Below are 17427 nucleotides of genomic sequence, written 5' to 3'. Positions count from 1 at the left end.
ACCAATTCACCCACAACTACATCCTAAATCAGCTTTAACAAACTCAATAGCAGGCCTAAACTAAACTCAAGCCTGCAGCTATACTGGAACAAACTAATGTTTATCTTCAGCTGAAGAAAAACACTGTGTGAGTAGGTACACAGTAGTATTAAGATGGCTTCAAACAACAGACTGCAATATCTGTGTTCTCCAGCCACAGAAGCTGGAATCTAATGGATTACATATTTCTGTAATTCTAACTAAATGTGATAACCCCATTTGTTCAGAGAGGTGGTGGATGTCCATCCCTGGAGTGTTGAAGGCCATGTTGGATAGGGTGCTGAGCAAACCAATTTAGTACTTGATCTAGCAGCCAGCAACCCTGCCTGTGGCAGGAGAACTGGAACTTGTCTGGAACTCCAACCCAAGCCATTCTATGATCCTATACTATTACTTACCCTACCATTACCTAACGCTATGGAAAAGAGCAGCTCAGCACACTACATACAACACATTTCCAATCATACGGAGGTTTCTGAGAGCCTCTAAGACCAAAGGCAAAGGAGAAAAGCCTAATGATCTCTTTGCCATTAGAAGTTACTACACTAGGTTGTTACTTGTGACCTTTTCCCCTTACTTTCTTCTTTTATATTCTATATTTTATGAGGAAAAACTAGGTTAATTAGCTGAATTCAAGCAAAGTCTACTTTATTAATTAAACATTATTCAAAATCTACAGCTTTTAAAACAGCTGGACTAACATGAACCTTATTATCAGAAAACACAACATTCTGCTCTATCCTTCATATCCAGCAAAAAAGCCATGCATAAACAGAAAAGAAAATAAGTGGAGACAAATGATGAGGAAACTTCAGCTACTGGTAAACTCTTTTCATTTGCTCTCTGGAAGGATGAACACTGCTGTGTACATCACTTCCACATTTATACAGCAATGTTGCTGATTAAGCATACTTTTCAGTTTTCTGCTTTTGCAAAGGTCTGTCATTCTGTTTATACACTGTTTAGCACTATTGCACTACCACACCACAACGAGCCTTTTAGCCTCAGCATTACAGATTAAGTGTATACAGTATCTTGTAAATGATCCCAGTACACCTGCAGCATATGCCAGAGTTTCAATTTTCACATCTATCTCCAGTATCCAGCACATGCACTATTTCTCTCTCTTAGCAAGCAGTTCAGAATGGCTCTGCTTTGTGGTTTGACCTCAACGACATCTTTTAATCTTTAGAAAGAAAAATTAAACTCAGATTTTGATCACTTTTCTATTATTCCTCACTCCAAATACTGGGGCTGCATGTTGGCTCATGTTGACTCAATTCATTCCAATAGCCAGAACACACAAAGCAGTGTTTCTAGTTCCAAAATACCAAACTGCAGCTCTTTGGATTAAAACAGAGCATTTAACATAGGCAGATTTGGAAAGACCTTTTGAAAACCTGAAGAGATCGCAGAACACAAAACAAGCTTTCAAAACATTTAACTATTGCTTTTAAGAGTTAATGGATAAATAATGTAGCAACTAAGATTTGTTGCAAGGCTGAGGTAACTGTTGCATCACTGAAAACTCATCCAGCTCAACTTCCTCTGCAGCTTGCTAGAGCAAGTCAGTAAGCTCTGGGTTGTACTGCCTCACTTGCAGGAAAGACAGAATATCACTTCATAACCAAATAGTCCCTGCTGACTAAAGTATAAATCATACAATGGTCTGGGTTGAAAGAGACTTCAAAGATCATTCTACTTTCAACCCCCCTTCTGTGGGCTGTGTTCTGCCAACCACTAGACCAGGCTGCCCGGAGGAAGAATGAGAAAAATCTTTAGTTGGTTTACAGTCCAACCAAATTCCTGTATGACTTCATGACAGCCCACCCAAGAGCTCCCACTGCAGCTGAGCTTGTTTGTTGCTACCATAGATGTGGGGAAGGGAAAAAAACACTACAGAATCTCTGAAGATTCCTTTTTCATAAGCATCAGCATCCAGAAGTGTTTTCAACTGAAACTCTATCATAGAAGTATGGAAAACTGTAAGAAAAAATAAATGTTGGAAACTTTCTGATTAGTTCTTGAAAGCATGATAGTAAAATAACCTCCCCACCCCTTGTCAGATTCAGAACGACTTATTTCAAGTGGAAACAGGAACAAGTTAGATTAATTGTGCACTAATGACACATGCACTCTACAATTTCATAGGTGAATGAACAACAGAGCAGGTAACAATAGGTTTGTGTCTTGAGAACGGGACCTCCTCACTCAGGTAGCCCCCTGCAATGAGGAAGGTTTTGCACAGACACAAGAATCCATCTGTAGGTTCATTTGAGACTCTTTTTTAGTGTCTCAAACTCAATCTGAAATTTGGAGTCTTAGTCACTGAACAAAACAGGAAGCAGGAAGTGCCAGGAGCTGAGACTCATACCTTTTAAAGTGACAAGAACTCAGGGATTAGCCCTAGAAGCTGTTTTACTTGCTTATGTTTGCAAAGCTCTGGCTGTCACAGCCTTCCTTTGAAAACCCATTTTGTCTGTCATTGGTAAGAAGCCTAAAGAGAGAGGGCTGTCATCAAGTCTACAGGAGCCTTACAGGGACTTACCTCATTTTCTCCTGTTGTCAGAGAAGTTTCAAAACTTAGATACTTACTATCACCAGCCCCTTACTGCTGGTGCTGCTACATGTTTCAGAAAGAGAATATATTCTAAACTACTCACCTGGAATGACTTAATTAAAAAGAGCCAGAATTTTAAAGCCAAGTTGCCTTAAATTTTGTATAAGGTAGTATTAAATCCTTATAAAAATGTATCTATCAGTGAACAGGCACAGATCTCAAAGATGACTTGTGAAAAGACCTAAGAAGGAATTAATACACATTTAGCAGCTAAGGCAGAAAACCTAGGAGGTAAGAAATGATCCTACTTCACTCCTGGATACAGCAGCATCTTCAAGAAGTTATCGATTTGCAGTGTTGTGGAGTTCACCATAACTGACATAACAGAGTCTCCCAGGAGTTGGACTATTAGGGACAGAACAGGAGGCTATATTTGATCATCACCTCACTGACTATTTTGAAACAAATAGCAACAGCGCTGGCCCGCAAAGTCAGATGCCTTCTGATCATGCTCTCTAAGCAAATAAGCACAACTATTAACAAATTGAATCATCATTTTTAATCAGATACTTGCAAACACAGTACAGAATGGTGCTGAAAAAAAGTTGGGAACTAGTTGCCCCAGCTTTCAGACGCTTATTTTACACCTGTTTAATGAGAAGGAAACATCAGAGAACTCCCAAAAAAGCCATAAACTACGAAGCAAAGGAAGAGCTATCGCAGACTCTGAAATGCTGATGATGGCTTATTACTTTGATCAGTTTATATAAGGACTGCGTATAATTTTCAGAACAAATGCATACAAATTTCGACAGACCCAGCTCTTTTTTCCTGCAGGAAGTAATAGTGCAGAAGATAAAAGAAGTAAATGCAGCATACTATTACATGCCAGCCTTTCTCACCAGCCAAATTAAAACTCTCCCACAAGACAAATAAGGACTATCCAAACATCTGTTCTCTGCAGAAGCAGGAACCAGGAAGAGCTTTATGCAGAAAAGCAGAATAATTCTGAGCAAGCAAAATCAGAAACACCCTTACCTGAACTGAAGGTGCTGGTTCTTGAGACTGCTTACTGGTAGTTCCCTGGAAAGACACTGAAGCAAAACTGTCAGTCTTGTGCAATACTGGGCCATCACTCCTTGCAGATGTATCTGTCCTATGCGACTGCCACGTCTCTTTTCTGTGATGAGACTCGCCAGCTTGCTCATCTCCAAAGGCAGCCCAAGAACAGCTGTCCTTTTCTTCATCTTCAAAAGCATTCCAGTCGGTAGCCTGGTTACAACCTGCTGAACTGAAGTCCGCAAAGTCGTCAGAGTCCTGAAAAGCAAGGCTCTCATCTTGAGATTTTGGCACGGAATCAAAGTCTCCAAATTCACTATCATCGCCATTTTCTACCTCAGTAGTATGCTGGAAGTCTAAGCCAGAAGTTTTACTGGTAGCATCACATTCTAAAGTATCAGCAGTCTGATTTAGGTTAGCTTGATCCAACTCTGCTGGCAGCTGAGAAACAGTACTTGTGTCCCTGAATTCACCAAATGCATCATTATGTTGGCTAACAAGTGCAGGCTGTTCTGAAGTTCCCTCTAAAGCTGAAGCATCTGTTGATTCTTGAGCATTAATGAAAGCAGAAGACGCACTGCTGACTGAACCAAAATCACCAAATTCATCATCCTGTGTGATGCAGCAAGCTACAACTTCAGCACTGCTTCCACCATTCTTAACTTCTTCAGAATCGCCCACATTTTCTCCTTGGAGATCAGTGCTTAAGGTTTCAACCTCACCAATTTTGATGTCCTCTGTTCCTGAAAAACCATCAAGCTGAGAAAAATCTTTGCCATTTTCCTCATCACGTTGTTTTCTCCTTCCATTGTTTTCTCCATTTTCAGTAGTGCATATTGAACTTCCAGTTGTTTGAAACGTACTAGAAATAGTAAATTGATTACCTTCCAGTGCTGAGGAATCCTGTTCACAGCTAACTTCTGCAGTACAAGTCTCTTCTTCAGTATGAATTGCTCTGTTTATTCTGTTGTTTTCCTGAATGTTCAGAGAGTCTCTTTCACTAAGAACGCTGCATATTGTAGGCCCTGTTCCCCCTACATTGATTGTTTTTCTGTTTGAGAATGTAGCAAAATCTGCAAAACCTTCACCTGAGCTAGGAATTGAGTTCAAACTTAGCTCAGTACTATAGCTGCTAACAGTTTTTAGTCCCTTTGAATCACTGATGTTGTCTAGATCTTCTGTTCCCTGAGGATTTACAGGGTCCAATGCTGCAAATCCATTTGTTAGAATCTCTAGACATGGAAGTTTTTCACCATTACAAGCATCTATTTGCTCATCTTGGCTTTCAACTGTTATATCAGTTCTAACATCAGAAGAAAACCCCTCTGACTTCCCAGTGTTCTCTCTTTGTTCCCCTTTCTTGTTTACGTCTTCTAAACTTACATCAAAAGCAGTACCTGAAGTTCTAAACTTAGATTTTTCTTTGCTGGTACTAGTAGCTAACGCATCAGAAAGTTCCTTAGGAGAAGTAGGAAGCTCTGCAATGCAGTCTTTAACATTTTTAACAGATGTGAAAGTTGCAATGCTAGCTACATTGTCAGAATAATCATGAAGGGGTATAAAATGATTTGTGGGTATAAATTCCTCCTTTGGATGGCTGTAGTCTGCTGCATCAAAATCAGCAAAAGCTACACCAGCAGTGCTCACACCAGAAAATCCTCCAAATTCTCCAAATTCGTCTTCATCATCATCATCAGCTCCATTGTCAAGCGGTGGAGGGGATGAGGAGTACATTCGAATAATATCTGGTTCCATTGTTTAGTTCCAGTCCAAAGTCAATATATTTCTGTAAAAGAAAAAATAAACTGTTGGAATTCTGATCATGGTTTTTTTTTTGTTGTTAAATGTTTCACATTTTAGAAGTTCATGTGTAGGTAAATGTCATTCATATTTGACAAGAAAGGAAGATAAGATACCACTATGTAAAATATCTGCAGAATGTTTATGCATAACTTGCAATATTTGAAGATACTGTTTTCCTTCTCTACAAAGAAGCCAAGCAAGGCTTACAACATAAGACAGGCAAAAAAAAAGGATGGCAGCCTCAGCTCAAGCCTAGGACAACTATCTTTCAGCAGCAGTTCTACAGGATACATAAAGCACATTATAAAGGTGGTGCCAAGAATTCCTCAGACTCATTTTTAAGCAATTTTCCTGTTTTAGAAGTCACAAGGAAACTACCGAGGATGTTTCAAGACTCTTGTAAACAACTACATGACTACACTTCTCGGCAGACAGCACTGAAACACCATACCATGAAATACATTTATCTTAAACTGTTGTGCAGTATAATAATGCAACCAAGTCGAGCTTTAATCCACCAGTTGCCAATTTGTTGTCACCAGCAATTCATGAAATAGCCACTTGCCCTGGTCCACTTTCTCCCACACACAGCTGTGCCTTCAGTTGACTGTGTGACAGTAATTAAACTACCTGATGGACAGCCAACAATCACGTACTTAAGACACCTTCAGACAGCAGCTTCAAAGATTCCTAAAGCTATTTCCACAAGCACTGAAACAATGTAGGAACACTGGGAGAAGCTACCATTATAATTCTAGCTGTGATTTTGACTGTTTAAGTCTCTACCTGTTCATGGATTTCTATCAGGTTCTTTGGATTTCATAACTCCAAGCCAAAGCGTGCTGCCCCCCAACTGCTGCCGCCCGCCTGCTTTTGTCCTACAAACCCCCAGTTGGAAAAAGCCACAGTAAGCACCTTCCAAGCCCAGAGCAAAGCTAACTTCTCCAGCAAAGTTTATTCTCAAAAGCAGAATGGAGCAAGATTTCCCATAAAATATTTAAATGCAAAAGGAAAAACAAAGTATGAAAGCATTCCCATGGCCTAGATAGACAGATGGAGACTCAACATTGCAAACTACTCCAGGCACAGTCAAGATATGAACTGTTTTCCCCCAACCTCCAAAAAATAGGCTGGACTTATTCCACTATTGCACATGATTAATGACTAAGTAGCACCATCTACATATTTACAGCTGTACACACCACTTAAGTGGTTTATAACAGAGAGCCCATAGAGGGAGATCTGCAACTGGGTTCTTTCCATTCCAAATGACATTCATATAAATAAATTGCAACAACATACTAAGGAATACCTATAGAAAAATAAGAAAGTGAAACTGTTATAAATAGCAAGTAATTGAATTTCTAATTACTAAAGTGCAGACTTCACAGCACTCCTGAAGTGAAAATAAAACAAGAATCCTCAATACCAAAGTATTTGGCCAAGGACTTAGCACAGAACCTAAACAACAGCAAGCCAAGGGCATAACAACAACAAATGAAGCTCTGCAGTTCTTTTCAAGTACAACAAGCCACAGCACTTCAGCCCAACAATTCTGTGCATTTGTCAAGGAGGCCCGATAACTTTAAGGTTATCGATCCTATCTTTGTGTTTTGTCTTCCTTTTTTTTTTTCTTAAGTTATAAAACAGCCTGCTTATCAAAACGAAACCAAGAAGTAATTTGTAACATAACATGGAAACTGAAGACTGCAGAAGTGTTGTTTGGAATAAAGCTTAAGTTGTCAACAAGCTCCCACATAGGCTTACTCAGCACCAGCTGCTCAACAAGGTATTTGTGAGAAGCTTCACTCTCACATCTCAGAGGCTCCAGCAGCCAAAAGCACTGTGTTTTACATCAAGCTTTAGCAATTGCTGTTCAGTGTCACACGTGAACATACAGATCCATTCCAAGATGCCTGTGGAACATGAGTTTGAGTTCACATTGAGATTGCTCCAACCTGCTTACTTCTAAAACTTCTGGGTTTTCCATCCACTAAATACCATAACAGCATTTATTCTTTGCAACTATCCAAGCAGTCATTCCCTCTTTACTTCCACATTTCCAAAACTCAGTGCAGTCAATCATTAGCCCCAAGATTAAACATCCAGTGCACCCAGACTACGACTGTATCCTGAATATTTTACTGCAGAGGAAGAGCTGTCAGTTACACACAAAGAAATGCCCTGGACAGTGGAAGTGCTGACTGTTCTTTTGTAGGCAAAAGATGTGGGGGTTTACCAGCTGTGCTCATCTCAAGGCACCAGATTTTGGGGAAAGTGCTCTTCAGGGCTGCAGGGGACACAGTGCACCAGCACTGCATCGGGAGCTTGCAACTCCTGGGGTCACAAATCAGTAGCTCTTCAGTAACATAATGACAATAACAGGAAGGGACAGAAAACGGCGTCCATCTGCAATGGAATTCCCTCATCCCAATTCCTGCCACTGGTCCTGGAAAAAGGAGGGTTTGGCTTTTTTTTTAAAACTAAAAAAAGTAGATTGATTTGGTTATATACACACACAGGTGTATAGGAATATGTGAAATCATCTTTCATAACTCTCAGCTAACAAGCGTCCAGCTTAATCTCAGTAGAAATTCATTATCAAATCTCCTGGAATTTAACAAGAGTATTTACAGTTATTTGGAAAACTCAGTTGACATAGCATTTATTATTCTACACAAAGCTGAAGACACTACAAAAGCAGGAAAACACTTATTGAAATGAAAAAATCCTCAATGTTATTCCAGGGATGGTGCTGAGAGATATAAACCAAAAGAAAGAGGAGCTGGAAGAGAAGCAGAGAAGCCATGAAATGGTTGAAATAAAGGAAGGTGAAAATAACAGTTCTGTCAAACAAACAAACAGAGAGAAGAAAAAAAGAAAAAGAACAACAAAAAAATCTGCTTCTGAGCTCCATGTCCAAGACCAATTAGTGTCACTAAAGCTAATGCAGCCTCACCACTAAATTTTATCACATCGTCATGTGTCTTATTTTTTATTAGGCAGATTCACAAGCCCTGCAAAAGACATCTCTAAAGCTTTTTGTTAAGATAGAACAGATTTTAAAATGGAAGATGAGTGTTCTACAGACCACTGATTTATACTGGAAATAAAGATTTATGTGTGCAACTAAATCCACAGGAATTTAAGCAGAAACCCAAACAAAATCTCTAGATGTTTCAATTACTCTCAAACAGCTAGCCTATAAAAGATAACGTGTTTTAAAAGGTCAGATGCTTGTGTTAACACAAGCTGAAGTTAGAAAGACAACTCACTTGATCTAGAAACCAGATTCCTGAAGTCTGCAAGACCCAATGTTGAAGTTTTCAGTGTGGTAGGAGCAATAAAGACCAAGTATCATACACATTAAAGAACTCCAAATGGATACAATCCCAGACTTTCCTTCATTTGAAGTAGTTTTAGAATAACCAAATCACACGAGCAGTTACAAAAGGACATAAATCTAGGCAGGCCAGCTTTCCCAGTCCCAGAGCTCTTACTTTTACTGATGAGAAGTCACAAGTAGGGCAGGAGAAAGTACACAATACAAATAGGAATTTGCTTCCAGCTACCAAACACACGCATTTAGAGCTCATAGACAGTGATGCCAACGTACAGTTTTGTTGGTTCAGTAATAAAACAAATTCACATTGTATTGTCATGGCTTAAAGATCTCAGAAATCTCCAAAGAGACCTGGTTCATCTGCAGTTCATCTGCTCAGCTAAGAGATGTCAGTAGCTCAGCAGCCAACCCAGATTGCTGTAGCTTGATGTATAGGAATTAGATGGGCAAGATGCTGAGAAATCTCCTAAATTATGCATAAAAAGGTTGGCCCATATCTTCCCCCCTTCCCTCCCATTTAAATAGCACTAATCATAACCCAAGGCTAAAGGATGTACAGGATGAAGCCTGAACAACTGAAGCTTAAAGTCGTATCATAACACAGTGAGTCAGAGACCTTGAAAAACTACTTTGGAGCTTACCCACTAAAAAGAGAAGGTATCACAATTCGTATCAATGTAAGTTTACTTTTTTCTTCTTCTTCTTCTTCTTTTAAAGCCTTTTTACATTTATAGGCATATACAAGTTGCTTGTCACTTGTGTTATTTGAAATATCACGGTCAATTCTGTGTTAGTTACTGCTCCACCATCTGACATCACAAGTTCTCATGCCTGTACTGGAACTAATTCCATGCATTATATGTTGTAACAACTCTACCCATGTTCTTTTGTTGATGGTTTACTTTATTACTCTGTTCACCTCACCTAGACATAAATCATAAAAGAGTTCAGAAAATTCTTAAGGAAGAGGATAAACTTTAAGAAAAAACAAAAACAAAAAAACATGTCAACATTCAGGAAACAAAATGAGTAACATGGGGGCAACAAGCACCACCACTGACAATACCAGGGGAAAGCACAGCTGAGGTGACCTGGGGCTGAAGCAGACTGCCAGAGCCCAATTAAACTTGCAGGAAGACTTCCGATCACCCAAACATTTTCCCTTCTGCACCTTCTGCCACATAGAAGACGATTCCTTCAATTTTTCATTTCAAAGCACTTTGAAAACATCACGGGCATCATTTACACAACAGCAGTCTCACTGCTCAGCACTCTGCTCCACACATTTGAGGAGCAGTTGCCAAAACAGGATCTGCAAGGAGTGTTAATGTTAAACCATCAAAGCTCTGAGCAGATTTTCAAATCCACATCTTCTGTTAGTTCAATCAGTTTAACCCCTATGAACCAAATGACCAACCACTTGCATGGCCTTGCTTATCAAATTCTTTTTGAAAGCCATTACTTGCCATGATGCTACAGATGCATTCTAAAAGTTCATGTTCAAGAGTCTGTATGAATCTGTATTATGCACGAGCATAAGGTTACGTTGATACAATTTAATTGATGTTTACTGCACCTGAACAACTATCAAACTACATGCTTATCAGAAGGAAGAAGAGTCAGACCAGTCTTCCCCCGCCCTCGGGCTGACTAATTACTGATGAATTTTTTATATGGGGGTATACTCCCAATTCTCCACACAACAAAAAAAAACAGCACAGGAATTCCTAGCCTTCACGTGGTTTCCTTCAGAAAGGATTTAATTATGATCCCCTTTCTTGACTTTCTAAAGTGTTCCACCCACCAACCACAGACTGATGAATCCAATTCATCACCATTCACCGAAACATTAACTTGGTGATAAACCATAGGTCTCACAGAACAATGACTTTGTTCCTTAATTCCCTATGTTAATCCCTGCTTTGTCTGGCATCTCAACTGAGGGCTAAAAGCTGGAACTGTGGCTTCATCTTTTGTAGTGCAGAACTCTGCACCCAACTCAGAGCTCTATCAGCGGTGCTGTTAGGCTGTAGCATTTTGTAAAACCAGTATTTCAACTGATTAACCCGTTCACTTGCAAAACTGTTTTACTCAAGAAGCAGAATTTGAAACAATGACAACAATCTCAACGACTGTGACACATTATTTTCTCCATATTTCCGAGGGAATTGGCTCCCAGATCTAAAAGTCAGCTAAGTAGTTAATGTGCACTTCAGTATTTACCTGGATGGACACACCAACTTTTCCAACATGCGACATAGTAAGGATTATTCTTTGAAGGAAATTGGAACAGCTTTTATCTGCACATAAGAGAACAGCTATATTTCTCCTGTTTGTAACATGCAACAATCCAGATTTTAGCCAGCAGACCCCACAGATAGAAGCAAAGAATCAGAACACATCCAGCTGTTCCCGTTTAGATGGGATTCATTTACTCCCGGTCAGTGTTGACAAGTGTCAGCAAGTTTCTCTGAATCATACAGTTTACATTCTTAGAGTGATAATGGATTGCCATCGGTTTCTCATGCCATACTTTGCCCAACATCATAAAGAATCGTCTTCTCCATTTTCTGTTATCTTTTACTTAGTACTAAGAAACAAACAAAAAAAACCCACCCACCTGCTTGGAAACACTACTTCTTAATTTCATGTGTTTCTTCATATTTTGAGAACTCATTATGAAGCAATTTCACAAGTTTTAGCATTTCACTGTTAGAGTCATGCTGTCAATGTAATTTATCAGTATACCTATAATGGCATATCAATATTTTATTTTAAAGAAAAGACAACACTAATCAATTTGGTCAGATTAATTTCTGTTACAGCAGCTCTTGGTTTAAAGCTTTTTTTTTTCTAAAACCAAGGACATAAGCATTTCAGCACATAATTTGACTTAATTTAAAACAATGCAATAGAAGGAAGAAAAGAGAACTCTGTAAAGCTGAACAAGATTACAGTAGTAGTTGATCTAAGCTTTGATAGTGCTTGGATTTATAAGAAGAAAATTCACACGCTGCTTTTACCTCAAGTCATTAATTCGGTTTTCAAAATGCTGTCAAACCAGGGTATCCCATTATTTTCTTGTAGGAAATAGGGAACAATATCTGCTTCCCTCACACTGAGCCACATCACTGTTCATTACCTTTCTGTAGATTAATAGAGAGTCTAACAAAGAAACAGCAGCAAAAAGCACAGCGTAATTACACTACACCAAAGCAGGTTTAAATAGCTCATTGTCTGTGTACTTTCTAAGGCAAAATTTGAAATAGCGTGTTTGGTTCTTTTATAGAACCAAAAAAAAAAAAAAAAAAGGGAGACCACAACGAATATTGCTAAGTAAAGAAATAACTGAGATTTGTAAAATTTAAATAAGGTCGTCATAGATTAGAATGTTTCCTTGAACTTAAGGGGTACATTAGCAACACAATGAATAACCACTCAATTGTGGTTTATTCTGAAAGCAAAGCTGAGTTAAGCAACCCATCAAAACCCATAAAGAAACATAAAATAACAAGAGATGGCATGAGCAAGATCCTCATGACAGAAACAACATCACTTGAAATGCCTGGCAGTAAAAAGCTTGCAATGCCAAGGAGGTGGGTTCAAGTCATCAGCTGTTAGAATCTGTTCTTTCCAAGAACATTCAGCTCCTTTCTGCAAGGGAATTCCTCAAACAAATATCAAAACTATCTTGGTAAAGACTAGATTTAGACTTTGCAAGACATTGCCTTGCAGTAGGAAAAGCTGTCTTCTTTTATAACTTTGCCTTTTCATTGCCTTGTTAACAATGGAAAATGGATTTCCGGTCTTTCTGTAATGCACCTGAGAACTCATTTCTAGAAGGGCAGCTGTAAATGAGGGAAATCTGTTAAACTAGCATTCCTACAAACAGAATCCAATCTAGAGTCATTTTCCAAGCTGCGGTCAATATGTTCCTAAATTGGTTTATTAAGTTTACATTTCTTTTTGGAATAACTTACCAGCAAATAACATACAGAAAGAAAATGTTTACTTCATAAAGCCTCCAGAAATCAATGCTTTCGATTTTGAATCCGATGTTGTTACAGCCAAAAGGTCCATTATCCAGCACAAGAGTTTCAGGACTCTGTTTTTGCTCGGACATATATAAGTTGAGAAAACAACGTTCTCCACCTCCAAACCATCCTGGATATCTAAATATAAGCCTTATTTCTCATCACCCAACATTTGGAATTAATCAATACCGCTATGCATTACTGCAGTTTCAACAAACACTGAATATGCCAGACACCTTCTATTAGAAAGCACTGTACGTAAGAACAGCATTGAAGTAGCAAAACTCAGGAGGCTTCCATCAGGATTCAGGCACTCATCTCAATCTTCCTGACCTCTTGCCTTCCCCAAGCAGGCAGTGAAAACAAGGCATCCTCAGACAGTTCAGCCTCTATCAGAATCAAACCTCTTGGCCACTGCTCCTCGTCACAGATGATAAGAACAGGGAAGGTGATACAGATATGAAATGTAAATAAGGCAGATGCTGCAGACTTATTAAGAAATGATTAAAAAACAGCTTTCGTTAGCTGTGCTGTTTCACTTCTCCTTATTCCATCTAGACTTAACTATGGAATCCAAGAAACATTTGAAAAACATGAATGTGGACATTGAGTTCATTCATGACATTCTTCTTAACCAAGAACGGCATCGCTTCCCCAAAACAAAAAGACCAGGTTATCATTTATGAATTACAATACACAAGAAAACCATGTAATGTTTCCACTCAAAATCAACTGATTTTGCTTCAACAGCTGCAGATAAAGACACTGTCTGAATCTAAATCTGCAAATACGCATTGGGGAAGATGTTCTAAGAACAGGCATGCTTTCAACTCATGTAAGCAAACATGCCTGGCTGGGAAAGTCAATCAAATTTAAAATCTGGTGCTGTGGGAACACTGCATTTGTGCACAATGTACTGTACACATCCATAGAATGTGTAAAGTGAGACAGATTGCCTAAGTCACACATAACTGGGATGTTTTCATTCTTATCATTTCTCAAATTCGTTTAACAGCGTTCAACTCTGTGAGAAAATGTGTTTCTGGATGTTACCCTGTAATATGTTCTTTGGGAACCTGTTCCAAATCAAGATCAAAAGACACTGGATTAAGAAGTATTAAAAGTAAATTACCTAAGCTCAACTCTTCCTAGAGGTTTATTTACAGAGCAATACGTTCTCCATTACATCTAAAACCTTCACACTTCATCGATACTACAATAAAGAGCAGATTACTACAGCCCAGAGGTGCACTCTTACAGAAAAGGGTCTCACCAAGCTCAGCAGAGGGAACACTTCAGCACAAGCAGATCAACCACTGTTCTCCCCTCCATTACTATAAACTTCTGCTTGTTTTCTTCAACACAAATAGCATAAGTAGCAAGAAAAACGGGCAAAAAAGTTAAGCACACTTATGAAGAGCTGACATTATCAGCCATTTATCCCACCCACTGATATTATGGTATATTAAGAATACAATACAAAAGGGCATCTAATACTCCAAAAGAATAAGATCTATTTTCCATCGTGTTTCAACAGATAAATGAACTTAAGGTTTCACATTTCCTTTCCTCATAACTTTGTAACATAGCAAAGAGAAAAGAGGATTTGCCATCCTTGTGGCTCTTCCAGAACAGGACTCTTGGACTTAGAAAACCCAAAATTATTTGCTGTACAGAAGCAGACTCGTTAAGTCATTTTGCAACCAGTCCCACTAGAGACGTTTGCATGTGAATCTAAAGCTTTACCTGATGAAGACATAAGCATAGAAGAGAGTCTACTGGAAAAAGTCTACTGCAAACAAGACTGTCAATTTTCAAACAAGGCACATTTCAAGGTTTTTTTGGTTGGTTTTTTTTTTTTTTTTTTTTTGTGCATAAGGAGCTGCTTGCATTGTGTTGTCTATAAAAAGGAAAAATAAAATTAACAGACAAAATAGCAAGAAACTTGACGGTAAGCGGGATCTGAGAAAGGCAATTCTCTGAAGAGGACTATCCAGAAAAGTCATAAATGAGTGTTTTGAATCCCTGTGAAAAGGTTAGCATGCCTTCAAAGTGAAACAATCACAAAGACATAGTTTAAGTTGTCAGATAATACAATGGCACAGAAAGAAATGAACATTTTGTAGGAAAAGATAATAAGTATCTGAAAGATGATTATGCTGCAGAGCATAGTGAAAACCAGATCTAGCATCAGTTTCTTTACCACAGATTTTCCAACTGATACTGCTACCTTTCTGCAAGGACAGCTCTATGAATATTTCAGAAGGAAAGGGCAAAGAGTTGACTGAAGTCTGTCTAAGCTGGTTTATTATTTCTGCTCTGAAAGACAAGTCTTTTGAAAGTACTTGAGAGCTTCAGAACGAGTTATTTTGATGTAACTAAGGCGTTAAAATGCTGTCATTAACTTAAAAATTGCTTCACTAGTTTGACTCCTACTTACAAATATAAAATCATGTCCTGCCTTAATCAACAGAAATACATATCACAAATATCAATTCACTGTGAATTATTTTAAGTCATATAGATTCATGAAATCTTTTGCTAAGCGAAACCACGATCACAGCAACAATAAAATCAAAATAAAAGAATTAGATAGCATTTACGTTCAGGCTGAGATCCTTTAGCTGCTTACTAATAAACAAATTAAGGAAGTCAAGAGAAGAGGTCATACTTTCACATGACCTTAGAAGGTCACGTAGCACATACTTTATACAAATATCATGTGAAGTGGAGCCAACATAGCACGTTACTTTTTCTGAAGACTATTTTTTATATGGTTAATTTATATTTAAGTCCTCCTACCCGCAAATTTGTGCTAGTTGTTTTCACTTACGTGAAAGGGATGCTTTCTTAAAAAAAAAAAAAAAGAAAAACAAAACACACCAACCCCCATAGCTGTCATAGGTACTTCATTTCTTCCCCCAGCTCTCCCAGCTAGCATTACATTCCTCCACATATGCCTCCAACAGTGTTAGGCATAGGAGTGTGCATACAGACTTCTGGGTGCACCACCAACAAAATGATTTTAGGCTTAAAACAGGCTAATTGGCTTTCCAAGTCTGGCTGATGCATCCAGAGAACAAACCAAGATGGAGGTACTTCTAATTATGCTCAACCTCTGAGGATGAGCCCAGTTAAAAAAGCAACATCCATCACACTCACTTTGCCACAAACTTCACAGCTGAAGAAATCTGCTGTGATGAGGCACAGCATGCTGTAAGCCACGCACAAAATCAGAACTTACACGACCACCACAGCACAGCTCTTGTTGATGAAGCGTCTCCTACTACCTAATGAGCAGAGGTTCACTTCACAAGGAGCATTAAACTCGCCAAAGTTTCAGTTTCTACGCAGTGCTTAAGCTGGATGGAGGGCTGCCACCTCGGTGACACCCTGAAGGAACGCCTGAAGGCGTAATCCCTGTTTTAAGGAATCGTCCCCTCTGAGAACACCGCGGTCTATTAGGGAGCCACTTACAGCAGCAAACCGAAGCATCAGCACTGGAGCTTCACCAATTTTGCCCCATTTTAGAACAGCACTACAATAAAAATAAAAATCTTACGAGATAACTTCCCTCCAGCACATCCTCTTCAGCGACTGACACTCCAAAAAGTGACCTTAGTAGCTGAAGGCAGGTCCCCGGCGCCCAGCTACACACCCTACACGGCCGGGAGCCGCCTCACGACGGGCCCGGCCCGGCGGCTCCGCACCCGCGGGGCTCGGCGAAGGGCAAAGCCCCGAGGCGGCCGCCTGCTCCAAGGCGGTCCCGTCCCCCGAGGGGATCGAAGGACGGGGCAGCACCGTGGAGATTTTCTCCTCGCCCTCCTCCCGGGCGCGGGAAAGAAGGACGAAGAGGCGATGCCCTCACGGGGCCAGGCACAAGAGAAAGCCCCGTCCGCTTCCGCGAGGCACGGGGGTACCTTCCCGGCCAGGCCCGCAGGCGGCGAGCCGCTCCGGCGCGGCGACCCGCAGAACGCGGCGGTGGCCTCGCGTCCTACCTGAGGGCTGCGCGACGGGCGGCGGGGCCCCGGCGGGCATGGCGGCGGCGGGGAAGAGGCGCGGGGACGCGGCCGGTTACCTGAGGCCTCCCGCGGCAGCCGCCATCGAGGGGGAACCCATGTCACAGCGACAGGAACCGCGTCGCGGCGGCCCGGCCCCCTCCCGGCGGCCACCGCCTCCCGCCCCGCCGCCACCGCCCACTTGGCCCCGCTCCTCCCGTCAGGCCCCGCGCTGCCACCGCCCTTGGAACCGGCGTCACTCCCAGCAACAGCCGCGAGATCGCGAAGAAATAAATAGGCGAGGAACGCTGCCGCGGGAATGGCTGCCCCGCTACAGGAAGCGGCCGCCATCTTGAGTGATGGCAAACTGCCTCGCTCGCTGTAGGTCGGCCATCTTGGACGAGGGGTGAGGCGGCTGGCAGGAAGGTGAGGCTACAGCTGCCATGTTGAGTGAGGGCAGCCCAACAGGATCTCGGTGGTGCCGCCTTATGAGGTGGTTCGACTTCTAATTCTTGAGGGCCAGGGTAACGCTTTTTTGCATAGGAAATTGTTTATCGTAAGATTTTGCTCCTTTGAAGTTTACGGGGAAGC

General features: G+C 40.6%; 1 protein-coding gene across 3 annotated transcripts in view; it reads right to left on the bottom strand.

Annotated features, from left to right (window-relative positions):
* AFTPH (aftiphilin) overlaps positions 1 to 17048 on the bottom strand; it is a 43968-nt gene extending 26920 nt beyond the window's left edge. For 2 of the 3 annotated variants that reach the window (XM_048934752.1, XM_048934754.1), the window contains exons 1-2: positions 16837 to 17042; positions 3638 to 5444 (exon numbers count right to left, since the gene is read on the bottom strand). In XM_048934752.1, coding sequence (XP_048790709.1) covers positions 3638 to 5413 — 1776 coding nt within the window. In that variant the 5' untranslated portion in view covers positions 5414 to 5444; positions 16837 to 17042. Of the gene's footprint in view, positions 1 to 3637; positions 5445 to 16836 lie in introns of all 3 variants that reach the window. The other variant, XM_048934753.1, reaches the window with a different exon arrangement.
* Between the last annotated feature and the right edge of the window lie 379 nt (positions 17049 to 17427).

This window comes from Lagopus muta, chromosome 2 (assembly GCF_023343835.1).
Source record: "Lagopus muta isolate bLagMut1 chromosome 2, bLagMut1 primary, whole genome shotgun sequence".
Taxonomy (NCBI): domain Eukaryota; kingdom Metazoa; phylum Chordata; class Aves; order Galliformes; family Phasianidae; genus Lagopus; species Lagopus muta.
This window is presented reverse-complemented; position numbering and strand designations above follow the sequence as displayed.